Consider the following 15,490-nt stretch of genomic DNA (forward strand, 5'->3'; position numbering starts at 1 on the left):
CCCTATTCTGGGCTCCTCCCTTTCATTTGATTCTTGGGCAGCTCCATTTCAGTTTCCCAAATACAATCTATGTCTGGTGTTTTCCTTTGATTCTCTACACCATATTTTGATCAGAAACTGGCAGAAATGTGTAGGTAGCTTTAGTTTGCTTTCTCCTATTTTTGCTTGAGAATAGCAAGATTAAGGCTATATATCGATCTCCCTAAAGATATTCTCAGCCGTGGTTGCTGTGGTTTGATAAAGGAACCGAGTTTTTGAGGTTGCTTCTTCTTTCTATCATTTCTTTCTTTCTGGGTTAGAACTTGTTATAGAGCTCTGGCCTCAGACATGCTTTGGAAGTATATTTGTAATAGTATAAGCAGATTCCATATGGCCATCTGGGTTGTCAAGCAGGTCCTGTTATCAATAGGCATCATCTCCACTGTCCTCATGTTGAATCCAAAAATCTCTTACACGTTCAGCCTCTTATGTTATGGTATTCCAAGCTTTTGTGCGTGGTTGAAAATCTGGTTGTCTCCCCCTTATGCTTACATTATTATCAATTTCATTCTCATCCTCATCATTATCATTGCATCTTCATTTTCATCTTCTCCATCTTCATCTTCCTCCCTTATAGAGGAATTCACTGCACTGGACTACTCCTCCCTTGTAGAGGAATGCACTGCACTACTGGACTACTCATCAGTAAAAGATGTTTTGTTAGAGGTCTCCGGTGATGAGGAAGCGCCTGTGAAAACCTCCATGGTGATGGACGACAGTCGCTGGAACTGCATTGCCGAAGAGACAGCGGTGAAATTGGAGAGCAGAGCAGTTGTTCCATGGCAAAATGAAAGCCTAGAGGCGACATGGAAAGCGATCGTGGAGGAACATGGGATTCCAGCCACACGGCACCTCAGGAAGAGCGAGACATGGGATGTGCCACCATCATGTGGTAATGGAAGCAGCAGCTTGGCCCCCAGGGAGAGGGAGATGAGGAAGTCCAGCACTTTTGTGGAAGCAAGGTCATCGTTCAGGGAGACTCAAATTCCAAATCTGAGGAAGGATGAATTGCTAAGTCATGATGAGTTGAACAGAAAAGTTGAAGAATTCATTCAAAAGTGTAGGAATCAGATGCGACTGGAGAGAGTTGAATCAGATCAACGCCTTATGGATATTCTCAATGGAGGAGTGTGATTACTTCTAGCTAGCATACTACATATGCATTATGTAAAAGAGCTTATTAGAATAAGATTACATGTGTTCATTACAAATTCTAATAAACCTTGTAATGGGAACTCTCTTGGCAACCGGAATTTAGTCCTCTTGCATCCTTCAACCTAGAATTTTGAAAAACAAAATTTCTTACCAAGAACCACTTTAAAGTTTAATTTGAATCTTTTAAATGGAGAGCTTCAACAAACTTCTACATGCATCATTCCATTAATATTAGCAAGATAAGAATGGGGTTAGAAATTTAATTTTTTTTAGAGTGATCCCTACCTACCTTTTGTATCTTAGTAGTATATGAAGATCATAATCCATAATATTAATTAATTAGTAGAAAAAGGAAAGAACAACATCCAATGGGTGATGTTTTCTTTTTCTTGTGGATGTTATACCAAAGAATTGATGGAGGCTAAGGAGGCCACACACTCATTGCTTGAGTTGGAAGATTGGGAGCACTTATTTGCTATGCTTTGATGCCAAGCCAAGCACTATGATTTGGAGCGGAGTGGTTTCTGGTTTGGAACCTGGAAGTGATCCATCTTCCTCATAGTATTTTTGGTTATTTTTGTTAATATTCATACTACTTACATAACAAACAAACAGTTGATTACAAAAATCAATTAATGTTCATATATATACCCCAAAAGGTATTATGAAAACGTTTTTAATAATCGGACATATAACAACAAAAATATGATTTTGAAAATCATTAAATCACTTGATTATTGTATATATATATATATTTAAAATTTTGACAAAGAAAAACATTTTCAAGTATTACAACACACGTCTAATTTTTTTTTTTAAAATCAAATCTAAACATAATCTTAATACCATATTTGAAGGGTGTGGTTCATGAACATATTAAGCAAAAATTTGACGTTTTCAAACTTAATGTCATAGATGGCTCCAAAGGATGCCGGAAAAGGGGGACCCAAAAGAGTTCTAGAAAGAGGAAAAAAGTTGAAGAGGTGAATTTTCAAAGCATGCATGGCCGGCCAAAAGACCTCCACCCCGTAAAACGAAATGAGATATGTATCAACCTTTTGGAAATTAATTTTCATATTTTGATGTAACTTGTAGGCCCATGGCTTTGACGTTTAGGCCTTTGTTTGAAACTATGAGACAATGATCTCTTCTGCTCCGATAACATTTGTGAGTGTTCTCCCTTATGAGTTGGTAGAATAGGGCAGCCACTTGCTAGGTGGGTCATGCCTTTGATACCAACTACATTTCATTGGAAAATGTCTGTTTCCACACATAGTAAAAAATTTATAGAATACAGAAACCTAAGGCCATGGTCGGTTTCCAAAAATAATAGAAAATAATAAATGTTAGGGAAATTATTAAAGTGGGCCTATGCTTTATATTTAATTACCTATAAGGCTAAAGTGTAGGCTTTAACGTGTACAAACAGTTTGATTTGATTTTATTTTTTATGATGGGCCAAAAATAAAATAAAATAGACGGTAATGCTACAATACCGGAAATCACTTTTCACACCATACCCACTTTTTTAGGCTAATAGGATTAAGACACATGACATGCAAAATAAATAAATAAAAAAACAATTCTTTAGGTACCCAACGGTTGCCATGGGAATTAATCCCATGCAGCACACATTGTTAACATCGATTACAATGACCAATTATAAAATCATGTTTAATGTAATTATTTTGTTTTAGAAATTTTTTTTATGAAGCAAAAAAATAAAGAAAATTTTGGAAAAATAAATTGAATTTTTTTTTATTTTTGTAATATAAAGTGATTAAATCCGAGAGGTAAAGATAAAAATTAAATTTAAAATAAACAAAAAAATTTCAAAATAATTTGGTGATATAATTTATAAATTAGGGAAAAGTAAATTTAATTTATTTTAACATCAAATTATTTGTTGACAAAATTGGATGAATATTTGAAGTGTGAAAAGCAATATAATTGGTTTATGAAGTGAAAAAATAGGAAAAAATAGAAATAAATTTTAAAAAATATATATTAATTTAAAATTAAATTAGTTGTGTACTAATTATTAATTGAGAAGTATATGACTAAATTATTTCTCAGCGTTTGAATTGAATTACACAAAAAAATTTGGTTGAAATATTGAAAATACGAAAAATGTATAATTAGTAACAATATGGAAATCCAAACCCCTCGCTGATTTTTTTAGTAAATTTCCATTTTGAATTTTTCAAGGATCCATTTAACACCCTCCAAATGTACTGAACTTATCTAAACAATATCTAAATCATATGAAGTCCCAATTAAAAAAAAAATATCAAAGAAGTAGAGAGTAGGGAGGACATGAAGAATGTGAGATTCCTCACATTCTTGGTACCCTTTCTAATTTGTTAGTATTTTTGGATTTTGATTTTTTTCAAGCATCATTTGAATACCCACTAAGTATAATGAACGAATGTAAACAATATCTAAGCCATATCAACTCCCTAAACATTTTTAAAACATCATAGAAGTGGAGAATGAAGAGGATACAAAGAAAGTGAGGATTCCTCACATTCTTCGTACCATTGCTAATTTTTTAGTATTTTTGGATTTTGATTTTTGGGTATCATTTGAATACCCCTTAAGTGTAATGAACTCATTTAAATAATATCCAACCTATACGATGTCCCAATTTTTTTTTTAAAACATCAACATGCAAAGTTGACCATAGGTCCAATTATCTCAAACCATACCTGGTCATATCAAAGAAGGTCTGGAAAGAATAGTATATGAATGGAAGGAAGAGTCATGTAAAAGTGTGAATAAGTAATGCCATACAAAGCTCATCATAAATGGGTCATCGAGTCCAACGAGTCCAGGTATGAATGTGGATATGGTACAACTCTGATCAAAAGGTGGGATGATTTATAGTCTCAAACTCCCTAGGTCGATCCCTTGATCCTAGGTCAATATGCTTAGTATCCTCCATGATAGGTCAACCCAAGTGATCAATTTATGCAAGTGAAAGATGTCTCATATCAACAATGCAACACATCAATACAAAAGATGTAAAATATACTCATTAGAAAGAAAAAAAATATACTCATAACAAAAATATCGTATCACTAAATGAGCTAGTGAGTACATCATGTGTGTAACATAAGGGACTACGAACAACTGGACTCTTAACATGAACTATAAACCGAGACTTTGAACCAAAACTAGACTCAATAAAACAAAAAAAAAAAAAAAACTTTAAGGACTTCCATAACCAAACCAAGGTGCACTTCGTATTGAAACTTTACAAAGCGACACACCCATATCAATTGAAAGAAATCCTCAAACAAGAAAATCTCAAAATGTCAAGTGATCCCAGAATATCATCAACATCCATAATCCTACTGAAGACTAGGAGGTGAGGGAATTGTATGCGTAGAATGTGTAGGCAAGGGATTGGCAGTCACACGTAGTCCAGACAAGTTGACCAACCTAGTATCAATCAAATCCTGTATGACATTGCAAAGTAACGAACAATAATCAATAGCATGTCCTTGAGTCTAATGAAATAAACAGTGCTCATGTAGATGAAAATGAGGAGGAATGGGATGTGGCAAAGGGTGTGGTGACAAATGAACAATCAAGCCAACATCTCTGAGCTTCTCAAAAGCTCTAGTCAAACTCATGTCCAATGGAGTGTATTGTCTCGCAGGCCTCTATGCACATGGTCTAGGTGGTTAGGGACCAATAGCTTTCAGAGGTGACGGTTGTGACTATATGCTAGTCTGAGCAATGTAAGGCTGCTAAGCATAAACCAGTTGATACTGATGCTGCAAATGAGGGAAATGAGCTCTGATTGTAAGAGACCTATAGTATGAGTGATGTGAAGGCCTCTAATGCTGATAGCTAATAGTGTTAACCTCTTTAGATATGCTAGATGATCCAATTGGCCTTTTCTCCTTACTGTAAGGGGGAGAAACAATATTTATCCATAATCCTCGAGCAATGGCCTCCTCAACACTAAAAGCTGTTTGAATCAAACTCCTGAGATTATGGAATGGAATGCCCATGAGACGTCTAGCAAACCTCGACTATAGGCTTTGAAGAACCATATCAATTTGATCTTGCTCCTTAGGTTGGTCCACCATACTGACCACCTTTGCCCTTTAAAAATTGACAAAGGAAGAAATGGACTTGTCCGACCTTTGTCTAGTGGCTTTCAGCTCTCATTTGGACATATCAATATCAACATTAGAAACAAATTGAGATAGGAACTCATGAGCTAGATTCTCCCAAGAGCGAAGTCTCGAAGACTCAACTGAGGCAAACCATCTTTGTGCTGCCCCACTAAGTGACATGGAGAAAATAGCCACTAACTGTGCATCGTCTAACCCATATGCTCTCATGACTATGCTTAGAGTCTTAGATGGATATTTGGACAACCAACTCCATTATAACACTCAATGTCTGGCATGCGAAACTTGGTGGGTAAGCTAGTCATCGGTATGCCATCTGTATCATCCCAAGTCAGATTTCCATCCTACAATCTAATTTGTCTTATCCTGGACTCAAGTCTCTCAACCCTAGCCTTCTACTCAGCCAATCTAGTGTCATCAGTAGTGGGAATAATGAGAGGCAACACTATGGCAATAGGAGGTGGAGCAATCTCACAATGATCTGATAGATGAAATGAAACGTCATATGAAGTCCCAAGTGGAAGAACCTGTGCTGTCTGAGATGCATGGGGAATTGTCTCGATAGTGTTGATACCGATTGGTTGATGATCCTGGTGTGAGCTCTCTATTTGATCTAAACACGTACTCATCTCGGTCATGAACTCTTGAATAGAAGCCAGTCTGGCAGCTAACCCGTCTAACATCTCAAGTGAATTGTTTGAACTCTAATAAGAATCTTATCTGATTAATTGACCTTCAACCCTTCTCCAAAGTTGCGACTCCAGACTCAACTGACTCCTAGACTGACTTTTTACAATGCAAAATAATCAAAACGAACGTGGGACATGAGAAAAGACTCTAAAGACAACAATGTGACATGCAAACACATGGTCCTAAGGTGGGAATGCAAAATCTGGATGTATGATAGGAACTTTAGAGTCATAAAGGTGTCCATTATGAGGCTACAAATATGATTAGAAAATTCATAATCCAAGATAAAAAAAAAAAAAAAAGGTGTGTAGAACAACGTTATCACGAGATCAATACTCCAGTTGACTGGAGGCACCTGACTTAACTTCCAAATCGAGCTCTATAAAGGAAAATGATAAGGTGATAAAGGCGAATCTCTAAAAAAAGTGTGAATATGAAAACATGCATTTCACCTTTCTGTAATGAAAATATGAGCATCCAGATGAAAATAAAATCAAGCATCAAATAAAGAATGGGGTATCAGGCCCATGACAAGTGTACAATGCAAAAATGTGATCATGATTGACGAAAATATCCCAAAGTATTAAGCATAGAATGTAACAACAAACTGGAAGAAAGTGATAAAGTTAAGAAATAGAGGTTGACCAAAGTCCTAGGAAGAAAACACGTCAAACTCAATGAGCGAAAGAAAGAATCTAACTTAAAACGACAAATGATGGTTTAATTGATATATAAACTTGCACCAATCTCTAAGCACGCTCAATTGGAGACCAAAAGAGGGAGTACTGGATCCATGCTATGACTAAAGTGGCCATGAAGGCTTTTAAATGCACCACGTGCGAGGAAGAAATCCTAATAAAAAGATCTAAGGCTTAACCTATAGGGTTAAGGTGATTTTAAAAGGTGTAGGGGTGGATTTTAAAGGATCTCTAATAGAAGTGATCGTACCCTCCAATAGTATTCAACCTCTTACACACCTTCGAAGAGATAGAACGCTTCCATGCAAGGTGGTCATCACCTCCACACATGTACTACCTCGCATCCCAAGGGGTTTCCTAATGGTGAAGGCTCTCACATCTTTCAACACTCAGTGATGATCTAAAGTGCATAGTGAACGGTGTGGTTGCATCTGAAAATCCTATGAGACTAGAAAGAAAACACATCGGTCACACAAATATCTTGAAATCTAGCTCTAGGCTATACAAGTCTTCAAATATCAGACTCTAATCAGCATCAATGTGTTGACCACCTCCATAATGCTTCCAAACAGAGATATAACCTATCACTAGACCCTAATCCAAATCACTAGCTTGGTTAGATAACAAGTCTCATGAAATACGAGATCAAGGGACACAAGGTCGACCGAGACTAGGGAGTTGGAGATAAAGGGATGGATATGTGTCCCACACAAACAAGCAATACATGCATCACATAGAAGGAGAGAAGTAATGCAATAGACAGTCATACAAAGAACAAATATATCATCCATATCTACACGCAAGCCAAACAAGAAATAGGACAAGCAAGATAAGTATACAACAAGAATAAATAACATGATGAAAAATGATCAAAATAATGTGCAATAGAGAAAATCAATGTGTCGAGACAAATAAGATATACAATAATGTAAATATACATATCAAAATGAGCAGGATAATCATGGCAAGAGAATCAATCAATATTATCAACGTGTCAATATCATAATTGATCATAGCAATCGAGCATAGACAATCATCGTGCAAAAAAATAGTAGTCATGTAGTACATAATCATTCAAAATAGATATATACAAACATAAACAAATATATACAAACACACATAATAACAAGAATCAATATATAGTAAGGCACATTCAATATATATAGAAAATAATCATCATGTCAACACTCATGTGCCCTAAAAACATGCAAATATACAACAAAGGGATCATGAGAGGATATCCATTGATAGATTAAACAAATGCCACGTTTCCCTTAACTCGAGTTCAAGTTTGATCTTCTTTATCCCCAATGGAGTTGCCATTTTGTGGACCTGCAATTTTCACTAAATGAAAAGCGAGTCTTGCCTTTGAGCAGGAATGCATGTGAAAAATGCGGGTCCACAAAATGAAAAATATGTTCCCACTCAATAGCAAGACTCACTTTTCATTTAGTGAAAGTTTGATTTTTAGAAAAGACTTGAAGTCGCCACTTATTTTATTTTTTTTAAAGGGAAAACAAAATAAGAAAGAAAACCTTGTGTGACTCTTTATTTGGAAAATACATGTATGTAAAAATCGAGTCTGAATTCGGGGGTTAGGTTACCTATCGAGAAGGTACGATGGTGAGCCGTAGTACCCTTCTAAGCCCTTATACCTACGGTCTCTACTAAATGAATTAAGAGAATTGCAACAATTAGTTAATTAATCATGGATACCAAGATTAAAGGAACAAAACAATAATGACAATAAAATCTAATTGCAAGAATGCACAAAATAAATGACAAGAGAATTATGCAAAATGAATTATTGAATTGATTAAAAAAAACATTTAAAAAAAAATAGTTTTCAAGAAACTTTAAAGGATTTTATTAAAAACAATTTTGAATTAATGATTTCAATTTATTTATTTATAGGAAAAAAAAGAGTCAATTTATTTTTTTAAAGTAATTTGATTCAATTTCATTTGTATTCAACTTTCAAAAATAGTTATTTACACTTATTGTATCAAAAGAATTTATCACAAAATTTCAATTTGACAACAAAAATTATTTTTACTTGCTTTTAATAGAAAAGAATGAATTTTTACAACTTTATTTACAAAAGTATCTCAATTTGATTTTTCATTTAAGAAAAGTGATTTATACAAATTATTTAAAATAAATAAATAAATACATAACTTTATTTGCAAAAGATTTTTTTTTTTATTTAAAAAAAAGACTTTTATAGATTTATTTAGAGAAATGTTAAAATTCAATTTACTATAAAAGAATGAATTAATAATAATAATAATAATAATAACAACAACAACAACAACAACAACAACAACAACAACAACAACAACAACAAGAATAATAATAATAATAATAATAATAATAATAATAAAGAAAACCAATTTTTCATATTTTATCTGCAAAAGCATTCTAAATTGATTTTCCAATTTGATTTTTCAATTTGATTTTTGTTTTATTTTAAAAGGATTTTTTTTTTTAAATGGAAATCTACATTTTCACAATTTTATTTGAAAAGAATTTGATTTATTTTTATCATTAAAAATAAACAAGTAAAAATAAGTAAATAAATAAATAAAGATGCTTATAAATTGCTTAAAAGATTCATGAAGATTTTTTTTAAAAAAAGAATTTTGTCTAAAAAAAATTATAATTTTATTTGCTTAGCTAAAAAAATAAAAACTAAAAAGAAGATTTTTTTTTTAATTTTATTTATTAAAAAAAGATTTACCTTAAAAATAGCATAAAATTATGAGTTTATCTAAAAGATTGAATTTTTATAAACCTTTACTAAAGACACATTTTTACAATTTTATTTAAAAGGAATTTTTCCTTAAAAAATAAAAAAAATTAAATTCTGCACAAGTTTTATTAAAAAAAAAAAAAGATTTTTTGTTCGTAACGAAAATATTATTCCAATCTTAATTTTATTTAAGGAAAATCTTTACAAATTATTTGGAAAAAGAACCTTTACAAAATTATTTACAAAGTAAGTATTTATTTAAGGATGATTTTTTTTTTAAGGATGATTTTTTACTTGACTTTTATTGAAAAGGAATAAGAAGAACATAATAATAATAATAATAATAGTAATAATAATAATAATTTTATCTAAAAAATGATTTTACCTAACTTAAAAAGGATATTTAAAAAAAAATATATATTTAAAGAGATAATTTTGCCTAAGATAATAACAACAATAATAATAGAATAAAATTATGAGTTTAATGGTTGAATTTTTTTTACTTTTAATAAAGATAGATTTTTATAATTTTATTTACAAAACTAAATCAGTTCAATTTATTTAAGAATAAATGTCAATAGCTTTTATACAGAAAGTAGACTTTTATTTATTGATAAAAAAACTTTATTTAATTTTTTTTAAAAAAAATCCAAGATTCATTATCCATGACTTTAGTTTATTAAAGAGAATCAACTTTAACACTTTATTTAAACAAGAGACAAAATAAATAAATAAATAATAAAATAAAAAGATTATTTACTATAAAAATTTCAAACAAGAAAAATCATATAGTGAATCAATGAACAAATAATCCTTATTCATTTAAATAACCTATGACTAATATCATTATTCCTTTAATAACAACATAAATAAATAAATATTAAACAAAAATTATAAACAGAATAATATTGGAATATTTATGACAGTAATATGTCTACAAAATAATGAATACCAAAAAACAATCAAACATATACACAAAAATACATTGAAACAAATATAGATGTGCGTAGAAACATATACAAATATGTACAAAAAATAAAATAAAAAATGAGGATAAAGATGAATACACATTTACCCTTTTACAATGCAATCCCTCAGTCTATAGCTCTCCAACAACCTCCCAAATAGGTCTCCAAAATACATAAGAACTTTCAATCCTCACATAGGAAAAAAAAAATCCAAAAAGAAGAGAAAATTTAAAGAGCGGTCCTCTCACCCTTTTCCTTGCTACAAGTGATATTTTTATCCCAAATCAAGCTCCACCAACTTTTTGCCCATGCCCATACCTTGCTTCAACCACCCTAACTGCTCCCATCTTGCTCTTCTTATTCTCAGCACAATGCCAAAACACAACCTAATTGCAAGAAAACTCAATATGAATAAAATTTAATGGCCCAAATCAATAATATATAAAGTCCAATACAAAGCAACAACCTGAATAACAAAACCCAAATGGAACAAATACATCAAACACAAGTCCAATTAAACGAAATTCAAGCTCAAATCCGTAAATGAATATTATAGAAATTAAATAACATTACATAAAATAAAAGTAAATATAAATGTAACAAAATAAAAACTTACCTATCTCTCAAAACCGTGGATAAAGATGAAGCAACAATGGGAGATTGGTAGCCATGGGGAGCGACAATGAAGATAGTGGCACACCTATGGCGATGCACAAAGGGAAGTAAAAGGAAAAAGGAAGAAAAGGAATAATATAATAATAAATAAATAACTAAATAAATAAAAGATAAGAAAGAGAGAGATACGAGTGAAGTGGCCGGAGAGAGGTCGACGATTGTGGGGCTATCGATTATTGGTTGTTGTTAGTGATGACGCGCGAGGCTGCTGGTAACTAGTTTCCATCAGCGATGGCATGTGGGCCAATGCTCCTAGCATTGAAGGTGTCGTGGACGAGAAATAAGATGAGAAAGAAAAAAAAAAACTGTGGACTCGCATTTTTCATGTGCGTCCCCCACTCAATGGCAAAACTCTTTTTTATTGGTGAAAAATTAGTTTTGGAAAAGTTGGAGTCACCAATTTGTGGACCGCATTTTTCACGTGCATCCCCACTCAATGGCAAGACTCATTTTTATTGGTGAAAAATTAGTTTTAGAAAAGTTGGAGTCGCCATTTATTTTATTTTATTTAAAAAGGGAAAATAAAACAATAAAGAAAACCCTAGGTAGGCTAAGGTGATTTCAAAACTAGCATACCAAAAAAGAAATCAAATCGCAATCGCAAAGGAAGGTTAAGATGTGTACCTGGATTGCCTCTCAAGTGCTATCATAAAATGTTAAAGTTAGCACAAAAATATAGCATACGACATGTATTTTATCAGAGCAAATCGAACAAACATCTAGGCACCTAAGGATGGAATCAAATATGGACAAGGCTCACAACAACATGCATGTTCATAAAATTCCGAAAAACAAATGATAAAGAGCGTAACTGAATAACATGCATAATTTATAAGGTTCCTCCAAAAATGCTAGAGTGTTTAGGACAAGTATAAATTATACAACATCTTTATTATGTCTAATATACAGTACCAAAGCCAAAATTGAGCCAAAATAAGTCAAATGACTCTAAAAATAGATAACAAATTCAAGCAAGTACTAGGTCATCAACATGCAATTAGAAAAGGGAGCATCACAAAACAATTTCTAAAAAAATATATTGGAGTGGAATTTTATTACAAAAATTTTCAAGAAACAACTCCTACACATCTAGAACAAGATACCAAAAACCAAACACTCATTCAAATGACAAATTGCATCAAAGACACCCAAAAGTTTCAGAAGGTCCAGATTAGGTAAAAAAAAAATAGTGACATGCATAAACTGATTTAAAAAAAAATAATAAGTCATCACATAAAATTATACAAAAAATCACACACATCGTTCAAAGTGTTTATATAATATAAAAATGAATCCAGGGTCGGGTAGTACTCAAAAATATTTTTAAAAAGTTAATCGGATGTCTAGATTCCATCATGTACAGTAGGTATGACTTTGAAAAATCATATCTCCCTCAAGAAAGCATATTTTTTAATATTTTATATGTCTAAAATCAATTTCAAGAAGTCTAGAATTAAGAAAAAGTATTGAATCAAATTTAAAAAGTCATCTATTATTTTATTTTTAAAAAAAATTTCGAGTGTCCAGAACTGGGTGAAAACAGAGCCCTCCTAAAAACTCATTTATATCTTCTATTCCAGAATTGCGTTCTAACTCAAATGAAATTTTAAGTTCAAGTTCAAGTTCAAGAAGTGAAAAAAATCATACAAGTTTTGAATTTTTTTTTTAAATATTCTAAAGTTACTGAAACGAATTTTAAAACTAAAGGGTCAGTGGTTGAGTGAAAACTAGTAGTAAGGAAGAGTTTTGAAAAATTTTCTTATGTAGGGGTTCCATCAAGTCCCCATTCAATTTCCGTAAGTTTTACCTATGTATCCCCATTAGTTTGGGAGCACAAGTCCAAACCTAACTGAATAAAAACCAAATTTTTGAAAAACCAACAAAGGAGAAATGCAACTTAAATGAAATAAGTTGTATAATTTTAATAGAAAGTGTGTTCTTTGCCTAAAGCTAGAATGAATGTTTTCTAAAACCTTTTATTGGTGATGTAATGCTTTTGAAAATGACTTTAAGGGAAGTAAAAAAAAAAAAACCCAATGATTTTTTAAATCCCAATCAATAGACATAAAATAAAGAATTTTGATTTCTAACTTAAGAGGGTTTTGAAAATAAGAGAAAAGATAAATTGGATCCCCTTTTTAGCTACCTTTCATTTGGGATCAAGGAGCCAAACTTATGATGGAAAAATTCATTTTTGAAAAAAAAAAAAAATCGACTCAACTCAAAATGTCAATTTAATAAAAAATCTTTTCTTAAAGAAAGTTCAAACTCAAGAATTCCCTAGGGTGCCTATAAAATAAGTATCAAAGATAAAGAGAACTAACAATTCAATCAAATATAACATCCCATATATCACTCAATGAATTTTTTAAAGAGGTATCAACCGTGTGAATTTAATCAAACTAAAACTCAATAAATTTTTAAGAGTCATCTAGCATGTGAATTTAAACAAATGGATACTCAATAAGTTTTTTTAAAAGGCATCAAACATGTGAACTTAAAGAAACTAATACTCAATGAAAATTTTAGAACTCAAACTCAAACTAACCTCACTATCTATCAAAAACTAAAATCCAAATTGGCATCAACAATTATCGAAAACTAAAGTCCATTATTCATCAAAACCAATACAGCAAAATACATCCGTACTTATCGAAACTAAAATCCAATCATCAGAGCTAATATAGCTAATACATCTGTACTTATCAAAACTAAAATCCAAACTAATTAAAATGGATGAAAACAGGTTTAAAAAAATAAAAACTTTAGCATAAAATCAATTTTACCAATGGATTGAAATAACAAGAAATAAAAAATCTAAACCGAAGGGATAAATTTAAACTAAAATAAAACGAATATAAGAATGTGAACTAACCTTTCAGATCAATGCATGGGGGCTATTTCGAAGTCCAAAGGCGTAGACTATTTTCTCTTAAAAATTGTAGCTCGTGTTGAGATCCATTTATGCATGTAGGTTGTCTTCATTATGGACTGTGCATCCCCTCAATGTAAACACAGTCATGAAGAGAATCCGTGGCATCCTTTTATTTATAGCCATGTGATTGTTAATGGAAAGTGGAGATCCCTTCTCTTGGTGCGCTGGCCGTTTTTCTATATGAAAGTAGATTGCTCCTTCAATCCATGCTTGGCTGTATTGATTTTATATGCTAGCCAATTTCCACTTCTATGTGGTTGTATGAATCCTCATCAAAGGTGGACTATGCATCTTTCTCTTGTGGACATGGTGGCTGGTTTTTTTCTTCCTCCTCCAAAGCATCGTGATCTCCCCATTTTCGAATGGGTGAGCGGATTGTGGCAATGTGACAATGTCTCCAAGCTGTACGTATGTGGTCATTCAAATATGCAACCACCACTTTCATTCTTTAATGGTGCAACCTATATTTCATCTTGTGGCGCATCATGCAGAGATATTCTATGGTGATGCTGGTTGTTTCCCCTCAAAGTTGCAACCCACTTAGAGATGCATTGGACTTTGCGATCGCTATATGTTAGATTAATTTTTGTAATTAATCTATAATTTGGGCCACACATGTAAATAATTAAAATGTGTGTGCTATCATTTAATTAAGCCTAAATATAGTGATCTAATTAATAATTGATTAATTGGCTTAAGGGTATAATTGTCATGAGATTATTGTGTAGATACCATTAGATAATTATTATTTCTATGAGGGGCAGAAATATAATTGTGATAAAATTAAAACTGCCCTAGCAGTTTATAAATAGGGTTATGGTCCCCATTCTACCACTACGCATTCCAATTTCCGAAAATCCTCTCAGAGAGAAATTGACACAGAATCTAGTGGCCAGAATTGGAAGACCATCTCAAAGGGTTTTCTTCCTATAAGGTTTCTCTTTCAATGGATTCAGGTATGTTTCCGCTATTATTTTTCTACTCATTTTTTTAATCAAGAGATTCCAGTATAGATGAAATTAGGGTATTCATCTTAGTTGATTTTAACAAGAATATTCCAGTATATATATAAATTAGGGTATTCATCTTGGTTGAGTTATAACAAGAAATATTCCAGTATATATGAAATTGGGGTATTCACCCTTGGTTGAGTTATAACAAGAAATATTCCTGTATATATGAAATTGGGGTATTCACCTTGGTTGATATATAATAAGTGGTATCAGAGCCAACTCCTTGATTAATTTTTGAGTTATTATTTTAATATATATATATATATATATGTCAATGGATTAAGATTTATGAAATATTGAGTTGATAAATTTTTTTTTATTACTATTATTATTATTATTATTATTTAATAGCATTTTATGATATTAATATTTAAGTTATTGATCTAACATTTTAAATAGGCTAATTAAAGCGGAAAA

At 31.8% G+C, this 15,490-nt stretch overlaps 1 protein-coding gene across 1 annotated transcript; it reads left to right on the top strand.

Annotated features, from left to right (window-relative positions):
* Positions 1-369: 369 nt before the first annotated feature.
* Positions 370-1,173, top strand: LOC117904783. Its single transcript, XM_034817540.1, has one exon. The coding sequence runs from the start codon at positions 370-372 to the stop codon at positions 1,171-1,173; it is 804 nt and encodes a 267-aa protein (XP_034673431.1).
* Positions 1,174-15,490: the final 14,317 nt, after the last annotated feature.

This window comes from Vitis riparia, chromosome 17 (genome assembly GCF_004353265.1).
Source record: "Vitis riparia cultivar Riparia Gloire de Montpellier isolate 1030 chromosome 17, EGFV_Vit.rip_1.0, whole genome shotgun sequence".
In the NCBI taxonomy this organism is placed as follows: domain Eukaryota; kingdom Viridiplantae; phylum Streptophyta; class Magnoliopsida; order Vitales; family Vitaceae; genus Vitis; species Vitis riparia.